At 31.6% G+C, this 25,682-nt stretch overlaps 1 protein-coding gene across 1 annotated transcript in view; it reads left to right on the forward strand.

Moving 5' to 3' along the window:
* The first annotated feature begins 203 nt into the window (after positions 1-203).
* LOC145283554 (uncharacterized) overlaps positions 204-25,682 on the forward strand; it is a 96,025-nt gene continuing 70,546 nt past the window's right edge. The window contains exon 1 of the mRNA XM_080132437.1: positions 204-633. Within this exon, the coding sequence (XP_079988563.1) occupies positions 571-633 (63 nt within the window). The 5' untranslated portion in view covers positions 204-570. The remainder of the gene's footprint in view (positions 634-25,682) is intronic.

Here is a 25,682-nt window from a genome sequence, read left to right on the forward strand (position 1 = left end):
GGGAGAATCGTTTACACAACAGAGAAAAAGAGAGAGAGAGAGAGAGAGAGAGAGAGAGAGAGAGAGAGAATAACATAAAAAAATTAGGCCCAGTTATTTACATGGTTTTATATACACAGACACACACGCGTGATTTCACCAAAACTATGGAGAGAGCAAAAGGTTCTAATTGCTGTAGGTAAAAAGTTGCGTAAAAAAAAAAAAAAAAAAAAAAAAAAACCACACGCGGTTTTTAACAAACGCAAAACTTTTGACTTAGGAAAAAAAATACCACTGAAAACTTTTAAAATCTTTTAATAATTTCATTTTTTTTTTTTTTTTTTTTTTTTTACATTTAAGAAAAAAACAAGCAAATCTTCTGCGTAGTGAATTCTCACGGATAATATTTACTTAAATATAATTTTTTTTTTTTTAATTTTGCACTTTTAGGAATTCCGCTGGATTTCGCGGTACTTTTACTACTGTTCCAACAATATTGGAATTATTGATTTGGAAAGAAGTCTACAATAATCAATAATCCTAATCGATTTTGGAGATAATAGGAAGTTTAAAAACTCCTAAACAAACCAAATGAACGGGGAACGTGGAATTAAAACTGGCCAAATTTCAGTTTCCAAGGCGAATTTTCTTAAGGTAATTGAGTTTTTTGTTTTTGTTTTTTAATTGATTTTAAATCGAGTCAATTATTTAATTATTTTTGTAAAGGTCTAATTAACTCACAACCATGAAGTTGTCCTTCTTCCATAGCTAGTTAGTAACTCGTAGTTACGTTTATCGATTTGTTTATGGCAACTATATTTTGTTTGCCTAGTTGTCATTTCCACGATTGTGTTTTCCTGTTACTAAAAGATAGGTTAAGTTAAAATATAAAATAATGGTGCTTGTTAAGATAGTCGACAAATCGATTTTTTTATGTGGTTTTAAACAAAAACAGTATTTACTTAATTGCCATGTCGAAAATAGTAATATATCCAAAAATTACGAAAATTCGAGTAGAAAATTAAGGCAGACAATAATTTTTTATTTTCGTTTTTTTTTTTTTTTGTTTTTTTGTTTTCCAGCGGATTATTATCGATTATGCAAAAAATTTACCAGATTATCAAAATCAAAAACTCAATATTTAGACAGTTGGAAGGGGTGCTCAATTTTTAATTACAACGTTCTAGTATATCGACCCCCCCCCCCGGATAAAACACGTCACGTGGGAGTTTTTGGTTATTTTGACTAATAGCGTGCGAAACAAATAATATCCGAAATCATCTGGTAAATCAACATTGCGAAATATGAAACGTCAGGCAACGAAACACGCGTTCCAGCTCTTGAAAGAGAATCGTTAATTTAACTGGAATTTGAATAAAAATAATAAAATAAATAAAATCGACTTTTTTATTTTTTTTACGACCTGTCCCAGCGTAGTATAAACACCCTCAACCTCCTTATGTTAACGGCTTTCGGAATAAACACTCCAACCTCGAAAGCTGTTCTTAACATGGGAAGGTTGGGAGTGTTTATACTATGCTGGGTCCACTGGGTGGGTCGCTGGGGCAGGTCGTAAAAAAATACCAATAAATGTTATCAAACGTTAGATAAGTTACTCTTCTGCCTATCTTTTTACCGGAATGTTTTGCATTTAACGAGAAGTTGAATAAAACAAATAAAACATTGCGGTTAGATAAAAAAAAAAAAAAAATAATAATAATAATGTTAAATGCTTCGATTCGATAAACTTACGTGTTGTTTTCATATGCCATAAGTTTCATATTTCGCAATTTTGATATGCCAGGTGATTTCAAATATTTTTATTTTTTGCACGCTATTAGTCAAAATAGCCGATTTTTATTTTTTATTTGCGGGAAGTTCGGGTTTGTATTACTGTACACATAGGTTCGAAAAAGTTGTCAAAAAACAAATGTATAACCAATAAATGTTATCAAAGGCAAGATAAGTTACTTTTCTACCAAACTGGATATATTTTTTGTGTTTTTATTCGATGTAACATATTTATTCAGCTCGAAAAACATACATTTACCGATATATTGGAAAATGCAAGATGGCGCCTGACTCTCTCTTTAACACGGTAAGTTTGGGAAAAGGTGTTATGAATAAAAAACTAGAAAAATACTGTTAAAAACTCGCTCAATATATGTTACCGTGACATAGGTTGAGGTTGACATATATTCGGCGGGTTTTTAACAGTATTTTGTCTAGTTTTTTTTATTTATAACACCTTTTCCCAAACTTACCGTGTTAATGAGAGTCAGGCTCCATCTGTAATTTTCCAATACATCGGTAAACACTGTTTTTCGAGCTGAATAAACATGTTACATTGAATAAAAACACAAAATATATCCAGTTTGTTAGAAAAGTAACTTATCTTGCCTTTGATAACGTTTATTTGTTATATATTTGTTTTTTGACAACTTTTTCGAATCTGTGACAGTAATACAAACCCGGAAATTCAAATGCTATATTCGTTTTCAACATACCCGAAAACATTTATAAGTAGTCATGGTCATTTTAAAGGAAAGTGTTAAGGTGGAAATCAAGTAAAAATTTATCAAAAGTTGTTTCGAAGTCCATCTTATTCGAAACAATTCGGATGATTGAAATATGATTGACCCCCCCCCCCCTTCATGAGATTTTGTCATTGTGCGTATTCGATTAAAACAATTATTGGGATACAATGCAACCCGGATATAAGAGTGTAATATAAAAAAAAACTGATACAAGAGAGATTTTCTCTGGTTCTAAATTAGAAACCGTGTTAAACCCGAATGTAATAGAAGTCTCCTATATCAGGGTTATACTGATTTTGTTTGGCGAACCTGAACGAGAATCCACCTCTCTTATAATTTTAACCGGTATTCTGCAGTTTTTTTTTGTTTGTTTTTTTTTATAACCTAACCCAGCCCAGCGCGGTATAAATACCCCTAACCTCCCCATGTTAAGAACGGCTTTCGGAATACACCTCCAACTTCGAAAACTATACTACATACAAAAACATACTATAAAAATTATATGATCGTTGAGATCCAGTCCACCTTTTGTTTTGTTTTTAAGCATATTATAAAATGATTTTAAAGTTTACTTATACGTGGAAAATTAGAAATAAAAGAAAATCTTCGGTAAAATTGATTTTAATTAATGGGTTCAAGAAATAGTTACACTAAGGCACCGCCAAAACTGGGGGGGGGGGGGCAGGTAAGTACTTTTTGACGGACCGTCTTTTTAAAAATCTACCAAAAATCAGGTAATTATCCGATCAATACGAAATTTTCAGCAATTATTAAAAGAATGAACTTTATAACAGTGTACTTATTTTTTATAAACGATATTTATATATATATATTTTTTACTTACAACCCTCCCCCCTTGTTTTAAGATAGTACAAATATGCTTAAAATAATCATCTGAAACTGAACAAAACATATTTTGTTGTAAGGGACAAAAATATAGATTAAAAAAAAAAAATTGTTTGCATACCTTATTTTGACGTCTGAATATCAGAACTTCGATTGTGTTTAATTATCCCGCTTTTGAGTTTTGAAGTGTGAAATTCGGTGAATATGTTAAGTAAAATTAATTTAAGTTAAGCAAAACAAAAAAAAATCTTTTTAATATTTATACGAAAAAAGCCATTTTAAAATCTTTGATAAATAAATTAACTATTTTTTTTTAGCGAGCCGAATAGGGCATGCTTTGAAGAATCGATACAAAAAAAAATAAAATTCGATAAATATTGTGCCCTTTGTGTTAAAAATAGCGTCATTTTTTCGATCCCGTTTGAAAACGTTTGCCGCCTTTCGACTACGGTGGACCAAACGCGCTGAAATAATTTTTTTTTTATTCTGCTTTAAATTGCCCCTCCCCCATTTTGGGGAGCCTGGCCCCCACACACATACACATTAAAAACCAAACTTATACAAATGGTCACCCATCTGGTACTGGCCAGCCTCAGCGTTAATAATACATTGAAATTGTCGTTACTGAAAAAGTTTTTTTTTTGGCTTGTTTGGTCTTCCATAGTTTGCTTTTTATCGAATACAAACGTAAACAGTGTCGCTCTAGACTCTAGATCGACGCGAAGTAACTGGTTGCCTATATGAATAAGTGGAATTATTTGAAATCTAGGTACTTATATTATAATATTTTTGCATATTCTCATAGAAAATCAACCTAAATCTTAGACAACAAATAAATAAATTAATTATTTCAAAAACCTTTTTTAAAAAATATTTATGTACGTTTTTTGTGCAAGACAAAAAATGTCAATTAACTTTTGGGGAAAATTTAACATTTAAAATTTAATTAAAAATAGTAGAAAAAGTTTTACATTATTCTGTTTTCTATATGATTCAGGATTTTATCTTTCTGGAAAAAAAAAAGTTACTCAGAAATAATGGATTTTAATAAATGTAATTTCGTTTTAAAAAAACAACAACAATTTGATTTTTCGGCCATTTTTGGCGGTGCCTAAAATGTTGTTTGTAATTCATTTGTATGCGGGGGGGGGGGGGGGGTAAACGAAAACCCGTGAGTTGTATCGAAGAAAAATGTATATCATGTTTAGAATTTATTTTTAATGGGGATTAAAAAAAATCGTTTTAATTTTCTCCTAAGTTACTATTAAAGTATCGAAGTTTATGGGCCGTGACATTTTTAAGATAGGATTTTCAAGTTAAATCCAATTTTTACGGTATCTTTTTATTTAATTGTTAGATGAAAGTAAAGAAAGCCCCCTCTCCAACTTAAGAATGGCTTTTTAAATAAACGTTATTATTTCAGCACGGTCAGAACTGCAAAAGTACTTTTTTTATTTATTTTTTTTTTCAATAATTATTCGATTAATAGTAAACAAAAAAATAATTCGATATATATTCATGAAAGTTACATAGAAGTGAGAAACATTGACATATTCTGTCTTAGATTATTGGCTTCCATACCCATTTAAAGGGAATCAGTTTTTCTTAACATCTTTCCACAATCACTGACCTTTCGCCTTTAAAAGTGCTTCTTGGGTCAGGGTCACTGCCGGACGCGCCCCCAAAAGAATGTGCGAGTGAAATTTTAATTTCTTTACAATACGCAGATTCTTTTTATCCCATTAGAAACACCTTGTTTCTATCGCCATGGATACAAGTTAGTTGTCTGTGTCGGTAGTTTATAGTGAAGCAAGGTCTGCGCTATCTCTAACCGGAAACGAGAATGCTTGGGCTCAATAGCAAGCAGATGACTACTCGAAGCAATGCTGGAATAAGCAGAGAAATAAGGTGTAATATTTTTTTGGCGGAGTTAACCAGTGCGTAATTTGTATACTGATAGTTTTTTTTTTTTTTTTAATTTTCACTGGATTATTATTGATTGGACACTAATTTAACCAGATTATGAAAAATCATTTGAATGTGTATGAAAAAAATTTAATGATTTAACAAAAACATATTTAGTTGAGAAAATAAAAATAATTCAAATAAAATGAAATAAAAACAAGCACGAAATAAAAGTAGGAAAAAAATCAATAAAATAAATACACGCGCGATTAAAGTCTGAGATAAATACAAAGAAAGTGAAAGGAAACGCTTTGAGGGAGCTATCATTAAATAAAAACACCGTTTATGCAGTTCCCCGTGAAGTACCAAGCCTTTTTTTTTTTTTTTTTTAATCTTAACTAAATTAACTTTATTGCAAACTTTTTTTTCCATATTTTTTTTTGTATGGACTAAAAGTCATATTTTTATTTAATATTAACATTTGTAAAACATGCCGTGCTCAATGAAATTTAGTTAAATCATAATTATTTCAGTTACTTGGTTTAGAAATGACAAAAGAAACGAGTAACGCTACGTGCGAAGAAATTACTGCGTTATTGGCTGCCGTATAAAAATTATTCACGTTCGATTTCTAAATATATATATTTTTTAATTAGTCACTATTCAAAAACCGCATCAATTAAAATTTTTTTTTTTTTTAAATTAATAGTAAAAATGTTTATTTAATAAATTTTCAGACCGAATCTTCCAATTTTTTTATTTTTTTCGTGAGCCTTGAAAATTTCTAGAAAGATGTCGGAGATGACGCGAGAGACCACGTGAAGGTTGCTTGTATAATATACAAGCAATATACAATGTATAATATACAAGCAATATACAATGTGTGTGTGTGTGTGTGTATATATATATATATATATATATATATATATATATATATATATATATATATATATACTTTAACTGCAACTCAACATTCACCGTTAAATAGACAACTATCCAATGTAATTCCATTATGTTTTCACTGGTGGCCATGTTTTTCCCAGTTGAACAAGTACTAATGCGCATGCCTGTTAAAAAACACCCCCTTCGTATGTTAAAAAAATGGCGACGGTCATTGAAATTCATTAAGTAATAAAATGTTGGTAAAATCTAAATATCCCCTAAATTTAAATGTGATATTCGTTTACAACAGACCTGCAAATATAGAGAAGTTGTCATTTTAAAGGTGAATGTTGAGTTGCCATTAAAATAAAAAAAATAAAAATGACCAAAGTTGCTAAACGTCCTAAGCAAGTGATTTTTATGGAACGAGCTGGATTCGAACTTGGGATACCAGTAGACCATTGTCACTTTCCTATTTTACCTAGTGGTAGAACAAAAATACGTTTTATTACTTTTTTTTTTTTTTTCAACCTTGAGTCATACAACGTGTTGTTTTGTTTCTTTTTTTCTCATTTTCTTCCTTGCCATGTTGTAAATTTGGAGAAAGAAGAAAAAAAGAAACAAAACAACCCACTGGAGATGGAGTATACCTCTGAAATATGTTTGTGATAAATTTCAAACAAGTAAAATAGTTTATTTTTCCTAATATTACGTTGTGGTTTGGCTTTCAAGCGCACTTAATGCATATTTTATTTTATTCAAATAAAAACAACGTTTCTATATGACCCCTCATCCTTGACGTTATTCTCACGTTGCCTACGCACAGTTAAAACATTTCAAAATACAACCGCGGCTCATTACAAACAGACTTCTTTCTCCAAATTTATAACATGGCAAGGAAGAAGAAAAGGGGGGAAAAAAGAAACAAAACAACACGTTGAAGATGGAGTATACCTCTGAAATATATTTGTGGTAAATTTCAAACATGTAAAATATTTGTTTATTTTCCTAATATTACGTTGTGATTTGGCTTTCAAGCACACTTGATGCGTATTTTATTTTATTCAAATTAAGTGATTGATTTTGTGCTACGAAACATACTGTCAAGAATTGTAACTGTCAACTGAATTAAAAGAATAAATTATAAGATGGTCAACATCATGAATTTGGAATATAGTCTTTTGTCATTTATTCACTATATTGCTCTGTGATTACATTGAGCTTCTTAAATAAGGATTAGTATATAAAACATATCTCCACAGAAATATATATATATCTATATATAACTTTGAAAGTTTCTTTAAAACCTTTTAAAAAAACAAAAAGTCCTTCGTTGGAATATTTTGTGAGCGAGTCAATTAATCTCCCGTATCATCGAATAGTTTTACTTACATGAACAAACAATAGTACCAATGTTCTTAAAGGGCATCATCAGTTGTTTGCCATGAAACAACTGTTTCGGGGATTTAAAAACAAAACAATATATTAAATCATGGCTTCGCAGCACAGCAGCCACAGCACTCAGCAGTGTTAATCAAACACCACCTCCCTCAAAATACAGAAACCAAAAATTTTGTTACTGGATCGAGTTTTTTTTCCTCTAGATAAATTTACGCTAATTCGTGGCATTAATAATATATATATATATATATATATATATATATATATATATATATATATATATATACTTATTTGTTAATTACTATTTGAAAAATATATCTAAAAAAAATTTTTTTTCAGATTTTATTTTCACAATAAAAATACAGATAATTTTTTAAAAATATTTTTTATTGCAATAACTAGAAAACAAATTACTATTTACCGGCCGAAATAAGCCCGAGTACTTTTTCAGTTTATCACTAAAGTCGGTGCTGGGCGGAGCAGCAGCAGCACTGCTGCTCCGCCATGAGTAGTTACGAAGGTTCAATTAAAAACTAATTCAATATATATTTATCGAAGTTAAGTTGCTGTAACACCTTCCCCACCTACACACACGATACTTCTTTTTTTATAATAGAAATGATGTATTTTTTGTTTCACCTTTTCTTATTTTTAATAATGATTTATTATTACAATGAAATTAGTGAGTTATTTGCTTATATTGAAGATTTTAACTTTAAAATGACTAACATTAAAACCAAATTTTATAATGATTTTGTTCAAATAATTTAATGGACAAACAATTCTATAATAATTAGATAATGTTTTAAAGTTGTTTGATCATTGGAACCAAATTCTGTGAATCTTTTACTATAGAGAACAAAATGAAAAAGTGGTGAAAAAAAAAGTATATATGACAAATAAATGTTAAGTTATTCTTCTACTTAGCTGGATAAGTTCTTAGTGTATAACTTATTTTAAAGCGTTTATTCAGTTCGAAAAAATGTCCAATGTTACGTGTGAACAAGAAATAACGTCTGACATGAATAACATTTATGAAGTTTCGATAATCGCTCAAAAATAGAAAATGAAACAAAATATTGGTAGAAACAAAACCAATAAATGTTACTTCTATTTTGTTTAATTATCCATTTTTGAACAATTATCGAGATACTGAAGAGGTGACTGTCTCTGTCGCCCATTTTTTTCTTATTCTCACGTAACACTCATCACTTGTTTTAACAGAATAAACGCTTCAAAATAAGTTAAAACACTAAAACTTTCCAGCCAGGTAGAAGAGTAATGTAACTTGTCTTTGATAAGTTATGTTTTTTGACCACGTTATCGTTTTTTTTTTTTTTACATGGAGGTCACCACTTATCAAGGCCCGAAAGCCACTTGGGGATAAAGGTTATTGCGTGTACAGTAATCAATGGGATAGTATCGTAGTAATCGTTAGTATTGGAGATTTGATAAAGTGTCTTAAGGGGGCGGTTTGTCAGGAATTTGTTTATGCTGGATGAGTTGAAGTCAGATGGGAAACAGGCAAACAGAAGAGAGTTCCACAGGTGTGCACTTCTACTTTGCTTATGGAATCTACGTTTTTATTTAGGCACAGATAAAGAGTGGGGATAATCACTGACAGTGGTTTCAGCTAGATGGGTGTTTTTCGTGAAAGATTGGCGAGGGGAGACCAGAGATTGGAGCTCGGACGAGCACTTGCCATGGAAATAACGATAAAACAAAAACAGTATCGCAACGTCTGTGGGAGAGAAATTGCAGGAAAGAGAAAAGGGTATCCCCCACTAAGCCACAAAATCTATTTTGTACTCTGTCAAGGCAGGATAGGCTGTTTGTAGCAGCTCCAGGCCAGATGTGGCAGCAGTACTCCATCCTTGGATGTACTTGGCTTTTATACAGATAGAGAATTGCATCATTAATGAGATATCCCACCATTTTCCCAGTGACCTGGGCAACAGACTTGATGTATGTGTTCCATTTCAGATCAGGAGTAAAAGTCACACCCAGAAGCTTATCAAAACATGGAGCCTTCCCAAGACGAGAGCCATCCATTTCAATTGATGGTAGAAAGGGATCAGAGCGTTGATGATGTAATGATAGGAGCTTGGTTTTAGATTCATTAAAAGTAACCAGGCACCTCTTCCCCCACTGTACCACGTGCTCAAGATCAGAGGAGAAAGACTGAGAACTTTGTCATTTACAGCCTTTGATGTGTTGCCATAGATGTATAGATGTCAACGAATGATTTAAATATGTGTTTTGGGAAATCATTGATATAGATCAGGAAGAGAGTTGAGCCCAGAATGGACCCCTGAGGGACTCCGGCATTAATACTCTGGGCCACTGATTTCTGTCCATCAACCACTACTCTTATGAGCCTATCAGAGAGAAATGATTTAATAATTGAGAAAACATTTCCAGTTATACCATAGCTGCAAATATTGTGAAGTAGACCCTTATGCCATACCTTGTCGAAGGCCCTTGATATGTCAAGAGCAATTGCCCTAGAAAGGAAGCCTTTGTCGAGAGATTCACTAATCCTATGAGATATAACCATTAGCACATCTGCTGTAGATCTAGCAGACGGAAATCATATTGCATGTCACTAAGAAGATTATTTCTGCTGAGGTGGTTGACTACTTCTCTATTTAATATTGATTCCAGCAACTTACTCATGACACACAGGAGACTTATTGGTCTGTACTGAGAGGGAGATCACCTATCACCTGAATTCTTCAATACAGGACATACTGATGAGGTTTTCCAGGGTGTTGGAAAGCACTTCTCCTTAAGGCAACGTTTAAACAGTTTTGTAAGTATGGGAGCAAGTTCTGGTTGAAGCTTTTTCAACACTATAATTGGAATGCCGTCTAGGCCAGTTGCTTTACTGGAATCAAGGTTTTTGATTAGCTTGGCGACAGATATTTGTATGTTGCATAGTGTGTTGTCTGTTATAGGAGGAAATACGGGAAGTTGATGGCCTTCGTCGCATAGGGTAGAATTAGCTGCAAAGTTCTTGGCAAATAGTTTGGCTTTGTCTGATGCTTACGAGATGACCTCAGGTCCATTGATTATGGTTGAGATAGAACGCATGCTTCTGTTCAGGATCCTATTTGTTATTTGCCAAAACTCGTGGGAACCAAGCCGCTGCTCAGCTACTTTGGATTTAACGGACTGAGCATATAGCTCTCTTGCATTTTTTATTACTCTTTTACAGTGGTTGCTGGCAGTCCTGAAAGCAGCTTTAGTCTCAGTACATCTATTACGTTGGTAGCAATGGAAAAAGTAATTTGTGTGCGCGATAGCAGCAGCACATTCTTGGGAGAACCATGGCTGGCTGTTAGGTTTTTGTTGGAATTTTTTAGATTGTATGAATCGGTATATGCCTACAATTAACCATTCGGTCAGGTCTGATACTATAGAGGACACATCCTTTTTAAACATGGAATGCAGAGGTAGATCAGATATGAATGTACGGAAGCTATCCCAGTCAGCCATAGAGTATTGATATACAGTATGGTGGAGAGGTATGTCTGAAGACTTATTACATTTCATTTTTATCTTAACTGATACAACGGAGTAGTCGGAGGATCCCAGGAGAGATAGAACGGAACATGAACATAGCTCAGGGAAAGTTGTGAGAAGGCTTGCATATTGACCGGTAGTATTGGGCACACGGGTGGGTTTGTGAACAATCTGAGTGAGGCCATAAGCAATGGCAAAATCATGATCGAACCTTCCCTCATCATCCGTCTTATTTGAGTGGGTCAGCCATTCCACATTATGGACATTGAAGTCACTGCAAATGTGAATGTTAGCCCAAGGATGAGCAGACAGGATGTGGTCGATTTTCTCAGATATACTCTTAAAGATAGTAACCCCGCTGTTGTGTGGGCAATAGAGGGCAAATATAAATGCAGTGGTGTAAGCAAGTGCAACCCGGAAGCACATATAAGGTAAATTAGGGTCTTCTCTGGAGATATCTCTACCACACGGAAAGCCATCTTTAATGTAGTCATATATTCCATGCCCATGGCGATCTGGGGGTCAGATTTAGATATTAAGTTAGAGTATCCTTTAATTATGAACTCATCTAGGGAAGTGGTCGGCCCTATGCCAGTTTCACTTAGTAAGAATATGTTTGGTTTCGTCTCCTGTAATTGTGTTTCAAGGTTTGGAAGGTTGGAACGTAGATCCCTGATGTTGGAGAAGGAGACATAGTAGTAGGGGTCTATGTTGGAGGATGGGGTTCTAGGTTTATTCCTGTTTTTTTTTTTGTTTTTTTTTTTAGATATTTCATGTTGAGGTTTTGGGATTTGTGGAACAGGTCGACAGACTTGATTAGAGCAGGACAGAGAGGAAAAGTAAGAAAGAAAAAGACAGGAATTTTTTTTTTTTTTTTTTTGTAGCACATAAGGTAAAGCTGTAACATTTATCCACTAGTATGGCATCAAGAGGCCCCACCAGAAGCTACTGCATGGTCCAGAATCCATTCACCAAATGGCAATACAACAGCCCCAGTACTTTACACCTGCTGATAGGACAGCCTCCTTAGTGGTTAATCCAAGGTCCCTGACTCCAGCACCCTTAATAGTGACATGACCACAAGGATAGACATAGAAACAGAAAATTTCTGACATCTCAGGCTACTGTTCGTACTAACGACCTGGAAAGCAGCTTTTTCATCACCCGTTGTCAGAAAAATCACTCATTGGAAATGAGAACTGAGGGACAAAAAAGGAAAAGCGAGAGTTACTGGAGCTGCTTGATAACACATCCATAGTGCATTATCTACTCTCCACTTTAAAAAAAAAAAAAAAAAGGTAAGAGGGTCTTATTAATATCTACTTTATAAGTCCGTTGCTCCATTCCAAGTTTAGGGCAATATTTGAAAATAGTCTCCCCCCTCCCATATTAATGCGTGGATGTTTATCTACCTCGAGTTAGATTGTTTGAGCTTATAGCTTTACCTTATAATTAAAATACGATAATGGAACTTTTATCAATTTGTGAAGTCTGGTTATTTTGTATTAATTTAGATTTGAAGAAGTCTGGTTATTTTGTATTAATTTAGATTTGAAGAACTCATTTAAAAACTGGTTAAGAGTAATACCGTTTGGGTTACATATTAAGTTTAGACTAGTTAAAAATAATGCATACTGCAGAGAAAAAGCTGCCTTTTTCTGAGTTTAGATAATAGTGCAGTTTTAATTTGGAAAATTCTTTTTTTTTTTTCATTTTAAATATAAGAAAACCATATTGGTTAATAATAGTATATTTGACAAAAAAGATTTTAAAATCTACATAAGTACAGTTTAAGTCAGAGCTGAAAAAAAAATTTGCAATACACAAATGTTTGCGATATTAAGACAAGTGGATTTCAACAGTTATAGATAGAAAAATTGCTTAACTTAGCTTTTGGTTCGAAGAGTTTGACCCTGCATTCTTGAGTTCATATCGAAGAAGGAAAGACTAGCCGACCTAACTGATTTATTTTGTGGTCTTTGTGAAAAATGGCCGAAATTTTTATTATCGTGTTACTGTTTCGAAAAATCCCGTTTCCTATTCATTACAGAAACAGGTGATCGATCATTTTTTTTTTTTTTCATGACTCCTTCGAAAATCAACGGTAACAAAAATGGTACTACCCGATTTTCTCTTCCTTCAAAGATGTTACATTAGTACTTAAAAAGTGCAGAGCTTCTCCTCATGTCAAACGATATTGACCTGGTAAAAAAAAGCAGTAACGACTTACGATCACAGTCGAAAGGCGACCACACAAAATGAATCGGAAAAAAAGAAAATTAACAAAAACATTACAATAATATGTAAATAAAACACAAACGCACATTTTCGTATTCCCACCACATTTATTTATTTATAACAATCCTGACTGGGGAGGGAAAAGGTTATTTTCTGGAAATGTCTGCATTAATAAAATATATATATTTTTTTAAATTTAGACTTTAGAGAGGGGATCATTTAACCATATATTTAATGCAAAATGATCACCCTCTTCCTGACCAGAAACTATGAACCATCCAGTTCTTAACTATATGTAGGACAAAACGAGTAACCAAACATTTTAGTGTTTAGTCAATAGTAAGAGTGAATATCTTCCCAGAAAAATTAACATTTCAGAAGAATATGGAATGGGGGGGGGGGGGGTAATAATTTAAAAGAACAAGAAAAAAACTTGTGATAAAAATTTCTCCAATGTTTTAACAGTTAAACTACGCGGAAAGCCGCGAAATTTACGTTAACCCAAACAAAAGCACCAGCACCGTGGGTGTGGAAAGTTCATTAGCACATGTCGAAAAGTGAAGTTGACTACTAAACCTACCCGCACTCGGGTAGAGGAAATATTGAAAGAATTTGGGTCACACTTCGAAGAAACTTGAGCTGCTGGGGGTGAAGAAAGAAACAATATAGAAACCCTTTTGCCCTTGCGGGGGGGGTGAGGTGGGTGTTCATTGTTAAACTTTTAGTTCGGACTTGGTATTTCAGTATAGTTCAACAATATTGGTAAACTTGCGTTAACATTTCTTGGACACGAGCTTTTTTGTATCAGCGGAATTGTTAAGGGTTTTTTTTCCCCTAATAGCCAACAAAACAAAAAATGAAAAAATTAAATAAATATTACCAAAGGCAACCTACATTACTTTTCTACCTTACTGGATAAGTTTTGGTGTTTTAACTTATTTTGAAGCGTTTATTTATTTTGAAACAATAGTAGTGTTAAGTCTGAGAACAAAAAAAATGTCGGTTTCGTTAGAGCCATTTGGACCATTAATAACCCCCTCCCCATTAAAAATTAAACAAAATACTGATAGAACATTGCATTTTCATACAATTGGTGACATTTATTTGGGTGGAGTTGGGTTGTTGTGGTATGGGGGGGGGGGTTCTACCAGCTTTTTTAATTGTCGATTATTGAGGATTTAAATGGCTCTTACGCAACTTCCATTTTTTTTGTGCTGAGACTTGACATTATTTTGTTTTAAGTAAACAAACACTTTAAAATAAATTAAACACAAAACTTACTCTGGTAGATAAGAGTGGCTTATTTTGCCTTTGATAACATTTACTTGTTGTATATTAATTTTTTTTTTTTTTTCGCACTTTTTTTGTTGGCTATTTTAAAAACTGCCCCAAAATATTACTTTCACTGTTTGACTAACCGTGAGAGAGCATTTTTCAATATGGTTGCATCTTGTTTGCATGGTTACTGATGAATTCTGGTCGAGCTTATTTCTGGACTAAAAATACAATTTAAGATTGATAATCAATTATATCCATAGTGTATACGAAATAGATCCATTTCAAAATTGCTTACCAGCAATATTTGACAATAATGCATCAATAAATATGTAAATAAAACGCAGCCATTTTGAAAATTGGCCTCTCATGGTCAGTCAACCAGCGATGGCATATTTGTTAAATTATAGTACATATACCTTTTTCTCAAAGCATTAAATGGTTTTATACAGTGAGACGTTTTGAAATAGTAGCCAGCATCGTTCTCTTAGGATTCCCTATCGTGCTAGAAAACTAAGCACACCTGTCAGTCCTGTATCTTTACGAAGACACTATTCGCCCATGCCTGAAGAATTGTTGCCACATCCGGCTTGGTGCATCTATCACTAGTCACTTCCTCTTAGACAGGATAAAAAATTTTTCCCACTCTTTAGCTGTGACAAAACCAAAACGTAGATTCCATAAACAAAGCTTCTTTCTTAGAAGTGTATGCCTGTGGGTCTCTCTTCCGTTTGCCTGTTTCGCACCTGACTACAACCTTCAAGTCCAACATAAACAAATTCCTGATGAACCGCCCCCTTAAGTAAGACACTTTATCAAATTTCCAATACTAATGATTACTACAATACTATCCCATTGATTACTATACATGCAATAACCAATAACCCAGAGTGGCTTCCGGGCCTTGATAAGTGGTGACTACCTTGTAAAAAAAAAAAAAAAAAAAAAAGTCTCCAATTTAATAGGTCCTGCACTATCAATTAAGTTCCAGCTCCTGTCTAATCAATAAATGTTGCATTCCTGTACCTGTTTTACAAGTACTTTAAAGGAATGCCCCCTTGAGGTAAATACCTCCAACTAACCCGATAAGCAGCAAAAGCCCCCTTCATGGTAGAGATCTCTAGAACTTTTTCCCTCGAAATGCTAGCCTTTTGACTTCTCTTCTCTTTTCCTGGTCTACCTTTAAGTTTCTGCACATCACTTATACGAACAGACAAATTTAGGAAAACTCGTATCCAGAAAACTCGTCCATTTTTGCTATGTAGGAAAACTGGTTCATTATTGAATATCGATTGAAAACGCATTTTATAACCGTTCTTGAGGAGACATTGTTTTTAAAAGAGAATACACATCCCATAATATTTAAAAAAAAAAAAAAAATACTTGTTTACTGGTGTTTTTAAAAAATAAAATTGATTTTTCAAAGTGTTTGTTTTCTACCTAGCTTTGTAAGTTTTTAGTCGTTCAACTTATTTTCAAGAGTTTTAGTTTAAAAAAAAAAAAAAAAAGGAATGTCGAATGTTACTTTTGAACAAAAAATGTCCATGAGATTATCATGTCTCAGGAGTCTCGATAATCGTTCCAAAATAGAGAAAGAAAATACTGAGGTAGATATAGTTTTAAAAGGAGCCCCCCCCCCACACACACACACATCCAAAAGAAAATCAATTTGTATTAGGTAATGTCCAAAATCACTGCTCGGAAAAAAAGATCAAGCTACCGGAAGTGGATACGGTTGGTTATGTAACAAAACCGAACGGAAGACACGAAAAACGAAACCATATATTTTATTAAAAAAAATTACATGTTTCAATACTTCTTGTGTTATTATCATAATAAAACATACTTTATTTAGAAAAAATCATTTGGTTTTAACACATTTGTGTTCACAAAACAACAAAAGGCACTTTTGCGGTATGCGGACGGCGGCCATCTTTTCTTGGTGCGTTTCACTAAACTGTCGCCAGGTGGCGTTTGTCGGTCAAAAAGAATTTAAATTATTGATTTGTTGACCCTCCAGAGTTGCTTTAATTAAAAAAAAAAATGTTTCATTTAAATTATTTATTTGTTTGGAAAAAAAAGCTATTTTTCACTTTATAAAAATCCAATGTTGCTTTCATTCAAAATATTTTTTATTAAAATTATATTTTCTTATGCAGACTTTTAAATGTTTTTAAAATTATATATTGATATATTTTTATACAATAAATGCTTTGGTTTTCAAATATTTTTTTGTTCAGAAAAAAAAAAATCGTGTGGTGCTAGTGCACTTATTGATCCGTACTATTTTTAAATAGTATTTTCAAGTTTAATTAAAGTTTTGATATGTTTTTATTAAATTGTTAGGTGAAAGTACAGAATAGGTACACAACACCCTCCCGTCCCCATGTTAAGAATAGCTTTCTCAATAATAACATTATTATTTCAGCACGGATCAATAACTGCATGAGTAGGTGTGTCAGAATTTTTTGGGAATTTTTGACACCCCTAACACAAAACTGCGAATAAGATATAAAAAAAACTCGTAATTTCTCCTTTTAAAGTTGGTTGTTTATTTTCTTTATGGAATATACTTCCAAAATAAACTATTAAAGTTGTTTAAAAAAATAATAGAAATATTATTTTTTATTTTTTAAAAGACAGTGTTTACAAAGTGCCTGCGTGCATTCATGCAACCATTTTTTCTACGTAAGGAAATCTATTGAATTTTACGAGTTAAATTTTTTTTCAATTTTTTCACTTTAAAAATCTATCAAAGTTTTTCTATTGGTTCAATTTTTACGATATTCTAAAATTCAATGTGAAATTGTATGCTCTTTCCAATAAACCGAATATAATATTCTAGACAAGCGTTTTTTTTTTTTTTTTTTAATCCCCCCCCCATTTTGAAATGTCTGTTAAAATGAAAATAATTAATTTTCTCACCTCCAATTTATATATCACAAATTGAAGATAAAAGATCACTAAATAAAATAAGCTAATTTAAAACAACAAAAAAAGAACAGTTATTTGCATATTTACCTGTAAAGTCCAAAGTTTTAAACCTTTTTTTTTAAAAGCCACGTTGATTTTTTTTTTTTTTTTTTTTTTTTTAAGTGAAACCTTATAATCTTGTTATATTGTCCAGAAAATTTCGTACAATTACGTCAATTTTTTTCTATTTCATTCGATGTTTTTTGGGATTTTTTTAAGATATTTAAAAAAAAATTCTCTCCATAAAGAAGAAATAAAATATATTAAATCAAAAACTCATGTATTTCTTTGATAGAAGAAAAAAAAAATAAAAAATACGTTGAGTGATTTGTGTTTAATCGGCGAAAACTGATGAGTGAAATGTGATCATTTTTTTCGCACAGTAACCCATATCGACTAACTTTATTGACTTCAAATATCTAATTAATTACAAAAGGGAGAAGAATTAAATGTTTGTTTCTTCATATAGCTACTATCGAGATTACTTTTGAAATGTATTTGGTCTAATATGTTGTTTTTACGTTTTGGAAATAATTATTTATGTCCCTTTGAGGTCTCCATATTTGACAACTTGAAACACTGCTTTGGCTAATGGTGGATAACGAATTGTGATAATGCCATTTTCTGGGACTCTTGCTTTAAAAAATCCTTTTATTTAAAAAATACATGGAATATAAAATATCAATATGGACAATTCTTATAAATCGAGAATGGAAGCGCCCATTGCTTAGTTTTTTTGTTTTTTTTTATAGGTAAGTGGTTTTTTGGCATTTATATATATTTATTAGATTTGGATTAAGTTAAAATTTGTTGAATTTCGTGAAATCTATTTTAAAGAAAACTGATGAAAAAAAAATTGTATTTTCTTCGATTAAATCTTTCATCATTTTAAAATTTGGTCTTTGCTCATTTTATTGAAAAAAAAAATTAGGGTTTGAAATTACATTTTCATATTGATTATAAGCTTCGAAACAGAAATAATCAAATGTTTATTCACTAGTTTGTAATGGCGGCTTCTGACACTGCTAGTGCATGAGCACCAATCTTGTTTGTTACAAGAATTGTTTAAACTAAATTAATTCTGAATGAAATATTTACTTTCTTTGAGTTTTCTTTTTTTGTTTGTTTCATAATAATACAAAAAGTGTTAAAACTGAAGTATTTTTTAAATATATGGTTTCGTTTTTCGTGTTTTGACTTTGTGATCGAGTTTATTATTTATTCTTTTTAACAAGAGTAAACAAGTAAAAATAATTAAAAAAATATATATATATTATATATATATGGGGGTGCGTAGTCGCCTTTAAAAATATCTCCTTCAAGAATGGTCATAAAGGTACGTGCAAAATGAATGCCGATGCTCAAAATGAATAAATATTTTGACCCCTCCCTTTACTTAAAAATTCACGAAAATCAGGAAATTAGCCAATTTTAATGAAATTTTCAGTATTTATCAAATAATGATCACGGAATATATTGAACTCATTATTTTTATTTAAATCTTCGTGAAAATGTATTTTGTTTAAACAAAAAATACCTTTACTAAAGTTATGGTTTTCTCTAGTAAAAAAAAAAAAAAAAATGCATGAATTTATTTTTGCTTTTTTTATGAAAATAAAGCATCAAAAAATATAACAATTAAAAAAAGTCTGTAATTTTTACAGGAACATTATGATAAAAGCTCCTAAAGTCTGTATTCATGAATTCGACATAACTCGAAGAAAAATGAATTTCTCAAACTACCGATATTATCATTGAATTAAGCATTGTTTATTTAATATTTTCACACAAAATAAATTATAATAGCAAAAAATATTTCTACTTTTTTGTTTTACAATTATAGATGTCGCATAATTTTTATATTTAATATTTTCCTTGCTTGAATGAATGTAAAACTTTTGGCGTAACATAATTTTTATATAATATTGAGCAATAATTTAAAAGAAAATTAAATTTATAAATAGGAACATAGAAAAATAATTAAATTAAAAAATGGTAAAATTTTACAAACGTTCAGGATAAGAATGTACGGATGCACGTCTGGGGAAAAAACAAAACTAGCACTCCTCCTTCCTCCGTTTTAATTACATGACGTCATTTTCAGTCTTTCGACTGTCTAAAATTTTGGGCTTCTGTATATTCCGTGTTTACAAAACTTTCGTTTGTGAATGGTAGATTCACTTGGTTTTGGGGCTAATTAGGCTATTTTTTGTACAAACAAGGTGTGTTTTTTTTTTTTTTTTTTTTAATTCAATATCTTAGGACTTTACTTTACTTTCTTTGAAAGAGACCCAGAAAACTAACATTTATCTTTTAAAGGATTTTTACAAATAATTTATTTAAATATTACATTTAGTTGCAATTCATTATTGAGGTGAGTATTATTTATTAATTTTTATTTGTTGCGGACTATTATCCTCATCTTTTCTTAGTTGTTGTTTCACGACTTTTTGGCCAAGTATTCCTCTGGCCTTCGTCAGGTTGTAACCGCGACGGGATAGGAATTGTCTGAAGATAGCAGCTTCAATCCTACCCAAAGCCAGCCAGAGGCTTACTTGGCCAAAAATGTGGTGAGACGGCAACAACTATGGATAGCAGTAATTGCTGAGAATGCAGTTAGAAGATTCGGAGTTCCTATCCCGTCACGGTTACCACCTGACGAAGGCCAGAGGAATAGTTGGCCGAAACGTCATGAAACAACTAAGAAAAGATGAGGATAATAGTCTGCAATAAAAATAAATTAATAAATTTATTTAACTTCAAAATTTAGCTTATATCGAAGAGGGGGACAGATTGATTCACGTGTACGAGTCGTATTCCCTTTCGTTATATTTTTATTTATTTATATTTAAAAAAAAAAAAATTATTTATTTTTTAAATTTTTTTTTTACAATTTTTGGAGCTGATTATTATCGAATGGACACTAATCTACCAGATTATTAAAAGAAAAAAAAATATGAAAAGTCAATATTAAAATATTTGTAGAGGGTGCTCGGTTTTTAATGCAATGTTCTAATAAATCAATCGTTAATTTTTGCTTGAAATTTTCCCTTTTCTGATTATTGTATATACATATTTACGGTTATCTCCAAGTTTCGTCTCCTGACATTTATAAAGGTTTTACCCGGACGAATTTTTTTTTATATGCAATCTTAAGTTTTGTCACCTAACGTTGTTAATTTTTCAATTAACAGGAAAACTCTATCATATACTTACAAGTGTGTACAGTTTCTTACACAATAAATCGAACCACTGGATGAGATTACGGACACCTCTTTTACATAAAGGATTTTTCATTTACAATCTAAGGACAATAAGTAATGATCAATATGCGCTAGAATAAATAGTTTTAGGGGTATTCAGGTCTGTATTCTGTATTGATTTCACTGGTTGCTACGTTTGACCATAGCGACCAGTGAAAACAATACAGAATACAGGCCCGAATACCCTAAAAACCAACTTATTAAAGGTAAGTCTTTAGTATTCTAGCGCACATTGATTGTTGAAACTTGAAGATTGTGTATTAAAAAAGAAAAAAAAAATTCAGGTGAAAAAATTGAAGATGACCATAAATATGTGAATAAGATTTGGAAAAAGGCAAATTTCAAGCGAAATTCAAAAAAGACCAAACTGCTTAAAAAAGCTAATTCACGAAATCTGGCTTAAAAACTTTGAGTGGTTCTAAAATGGGTGATCGATTTATTAGAACGTTGAGCACCACGACAGATATTTAAATATCGATATTTTTTTTTTCTTTTTTTTTTTTCTTGATAATCTGGAAGATTATTGCCAATTTAATAATAATCGACTGAAAAAATTGGAAACTAAAAAATATAGTGTGTGGGGAGAGGGGTTACCGCTTGTACTTGTGAACCAATTTTGATCTTGGTCAAAAGGCCAAGAAAATTGTAGCTGAGGTTAACTTCCTAGACAAAACTCGCCAGAAATGTAGGTGTCGAATGATATGACAATAGAAATGATGTCACGTGTCTAGGCGAGAAAACATAGTTTCTAGTCAGCGTCATATGTGTATTGTAGTAATAATCTATCACGTTTACTAACATATGACTTGCAAATTTTTTATGTTTCTAATTATTTATCTTACAAAAAGCATTGATCATTTATGAGACGTCTTTTTTTCATTAATTAACTCAAATATAAACTAGATAAGATCAATAAAGAAAAATGTTTAAGAAAAAAAATAAAATCAATAAAGAAAAATGTTTATTTTAAAGCGTACATTGTTATCGGAACTTAACAATATCGTTTTAAACTCTTGATTGGTTTCATGCAAACTCTCCATAAATATAAAATTGTCAACTGGCGACCTCGTTTATGCGATTTAACTCCATTAGATTACTTTAGTGGTAGTGGTGGGGGAGGGGTATATGTAAAGTCCCATATCTATCCTGATAAACCAGATACAACAGACCACTTGGAAGATAACATTCGACACGTCATTGCAGAAATTGGATCTCTAGATTATGACATATATGCATAAACTGTGGAGCCATATGCCAGAAATTGTATTTAAATTATAAATGTCAAAAACTAATCTTTGGAATAAACTGCATATCTGTATAATAAAAAAATATTTTTCTTTGATTTTAATTTAAAGTTCGCCGCCTTTAAAAATGAACCAATTTTTCTCTTTTGTCTTTGATTCACTTTTGGCATAAAAAGAAAAGAAAAAAATGAAACCTAAATGGTTGATATATTTAAATACTTTAAACTTCATGGCTTAACATATCGGCACAGCACTTAAAGAGAGGGATAATCAGTTTGAACCTTGGTCTGTATTTCCTATTTACTTTAATTTTCTTCATAATTGGATTTAGTTATTTCGAATTATTATATTAAGTGGATGGTTCACTTCTATTTTTCTTTTTTTCTGTCAAATTTATGGAAATTAGTATTCTGGGTGATGGTGGGTACCTTCTGTAATAACACATATATACTCATATTAATTTTTTTTTTTTTTTTTTGTGTATTGATATTCATATTAAAACCCTTTTTTCTATTTATTTAAAAAAGAAAATACAACTTATATATTATGGAATTGCATTCACTAGCAAGATCTAGGTCATTTGCATATTCTTTAAAGCATTCATTTTAATTAATTCCCTATTAGATTTTTTGGGTTTGTATTACTGTACACATAGATTCGAAAAAGTTGTCAAAAAACAAATATATAACAAATAAATGTTATCAAAGGCAAGATAAGTTACTTTTCTACCAAACTGGATATATTTTTCGTGTTTTTATTCAATGTAGCATGTTTATTCAGCTCGAAAACCATACAGTGTTTACCGATGTATTGGAACATTCAAGATGGCGTCTGATTCTCTCTTTAACACGGTAAGTGTGGGAAAAGATGTTATAAATAAAAAACCGGATAAAATACTGTTAAAAACTCGCTCAATATATGTTACCGTGACATAGGTTGACATATATTCGGCGGGTTTTTAATAGTATTTTGTATAGTTTTTTATTTATAACACCTTTTTCCAAACTTACGGTGTTAAAGAGGGAATGAGACGCCATCTTGAATTTTCGAATACATCGGTAAACACTGTATGTTTTTCGAGCTGAATAAATGTGTTACATTGAATAAAAACACAAAAAATATATCCAGTTAGGTAGAAAAGTAACTTATCTTGCCTTTGATAATATTTATTTGTTATATATTTGTTTTTTGACAACTTTTTCGAATCTATGTGTACAGTAATACAAACCCGGTTTTTTTTTTTGGTTTTCTTATAGTATGATCATCTTTAGTTAAGTATTATGTGTAATTATATTAATGCAGATATTCTACATGATTTATATTTGCGTAAAAAGTTTATAGTAAACACAAAACTCTTTCAATATATAATTATGTATACATATTTTTTTGTTTAAAAAATTTGCCTAACAAACTTCTACAGTATTTGGTCTAGAGACATGAAACTTTATATATTCTGTTTTAGCCCATGAAAATCGGTACAAAAGTGTGAAAATTTAGAAAAAATGAAATCTTCCAGGTGATGGTCAAACACCAACATTATGAATATGCATGCATAATGTAATAGCTATTGGTTGATGTTTTAATTTTTAGCCTTGCAGTGAACATGTCTTCATAGCTTAGTCATTAACAGCAAAGGAAAAAATATATTGTAAGCTAAACGTTTTTGTTTTGATTCTCATTAGTGGCACACGAGTCATTTTTTTTTTTTTTTTTTTTTTTTTTTAACTTTTTAAATCATTACTATATATTTGGTCCAATATAATCTATATATATAAAAGCGAAAATGTATGTTCGCTTTTTGTGTCTGTCCACAAAAGGATTTTTTTCGGCGACTTCTTGAGGCTGTCGCTCATTTTTGAAACTTTTTATATCACGTCAAAATCATAATATCTACAAGTTACGAACGGGGGTTACCTGTCTATTTAATTTGCCCGACTTTGAAATGTTAAATATTCGACATTTTGGGATCGCCGCATATTGCTTTCGTTTTTCGGTATAAAAAAAGCGAAACTCGATTCAAATCCCTGGCCCACGGCCAGTGTTCTCCAGAAAGTGATGTAACGTTTGGTCAGTGTCTGCTTACCATCGTCATATAAGACGGTTGCTTTCATTTCGAGATGAGACGCTCCCCTAATAAACGGGGGAGCTGGTTTTCCCCAAAGTTAGGTAAAAAACAAACAAACCGGGTTATTGACCTCATTAAAAACTGTCCCGCAGAAAATGTTAACTGCTGAATAGCTATTGCTTACGTCGTCGTTGTAACGCTCGCACAAAATGTTAACTTTACGACTTCCACTTGACGTCATTAAGTGCGGGCACCTGTCAATTTTCTTCTTACTTAAATAAATTCAAACATCTTTCAGTAACTCATTCTGGCAGGCCAAGCGGTTAACATGTCATGTTTTTTTTCACATTTTATTTTCCAACTTCGCCTTAGGGCTTCGGGTTCGATCCTACCAACTTACCAAAACTTTTTTTTTTACCCCCCCCCCCTGGGTTTCTTTTTTATTTAAAAGCACACACACCTCGTAACACCCAGGCAACGCCGGGTACCTCCGCTAGTATAATAATAAATATGAAATCTGCATTAATCCAAATATCATATTTAAGCGTATTTTATGACTGAGCAATGCCAGGCACTCTGCTAGTGTGTGTGTATATATATATATATATATAATATATATATATATATATATATATATAATATATATATATATATATATATATATATAGTGAGACTTTTCGTTTTCCGAATTTTCTTCATTTAATCCTTGTGAGAATTCGTCAGGCTATTGCATGGAATTGATTTGGCTTCATGTTTTTATATATCGCTATAGTACTGGGTTTAATAGTCAGACAAGCAGATTCTTAGTTATTTACACACACCCATCTTTTGTAGCCAATGAGCGTACGCATATCTGCTGTTTTAGTGAGAATTTGTTTTCTTTGCTTTTTGATCGGAGATGAACTAGTTTTAATTCGGATGTTTGTTTATATTATTATTTTTTATGTATTTGTTGATTACTATTATGATTATCAATTTTTATTGTTGTTATTGTTAGTAATATCTTAGTTTGCAAGCTTGTGGCTATATCGTGCTCATGTGACAAAATTGCTAGGTTTTCTTGCGTTTTAGTTATAAATCATTCTCCTGTTTTTGTCAGCCATTTTTTGATCTGTGGGGTTGTTTATCAAGTATGTTGATCTCAACAGTAACATAAATATTACACTCTTATCAAATAATCAAGCACTGTATTGGAATGCTTTCTATCGAACCAAGAATTATATATGAGGCAAATAGATTTTAATTGATTCTTCAGACTTTTTCAAGATATATATATAGATGTTGGTAATTTATTTGGTAAAATTGTGCATTTAACTCTATTTGTTTTTGATTAAATTCTAGTTGAGAACATTTGTTTTACATTTTTAATATGAAACTCTTTACAGGGGAGATAACCTGGAAGCTACCTTTGAACGGCGGCCATGTTTACTTTTTTTATTCCACTGTACTAGGAGAAAGACATCTTTCAATAAAGTCTACAATTCTTTTTGTTTGTTGATGATTAATAATGGCGGTGCATCAAAACGCATCGCCTGATAAATTTTTGACA

This window comes from Euprymna scolopes, chromosome 8, assembly GCF_053919585.1.
Source record: "Euprymna scolopes isolate OS-2025 chromosome 8, ASM5391958v1, whole genome shotgun sequence".
Taxonomy (NCBI): Eukaryota; Metazoa; Mollusca; class Cephalopoda; order Sepiida; family Sepiolidae; genus Euprymna; species Euprymna scolopes.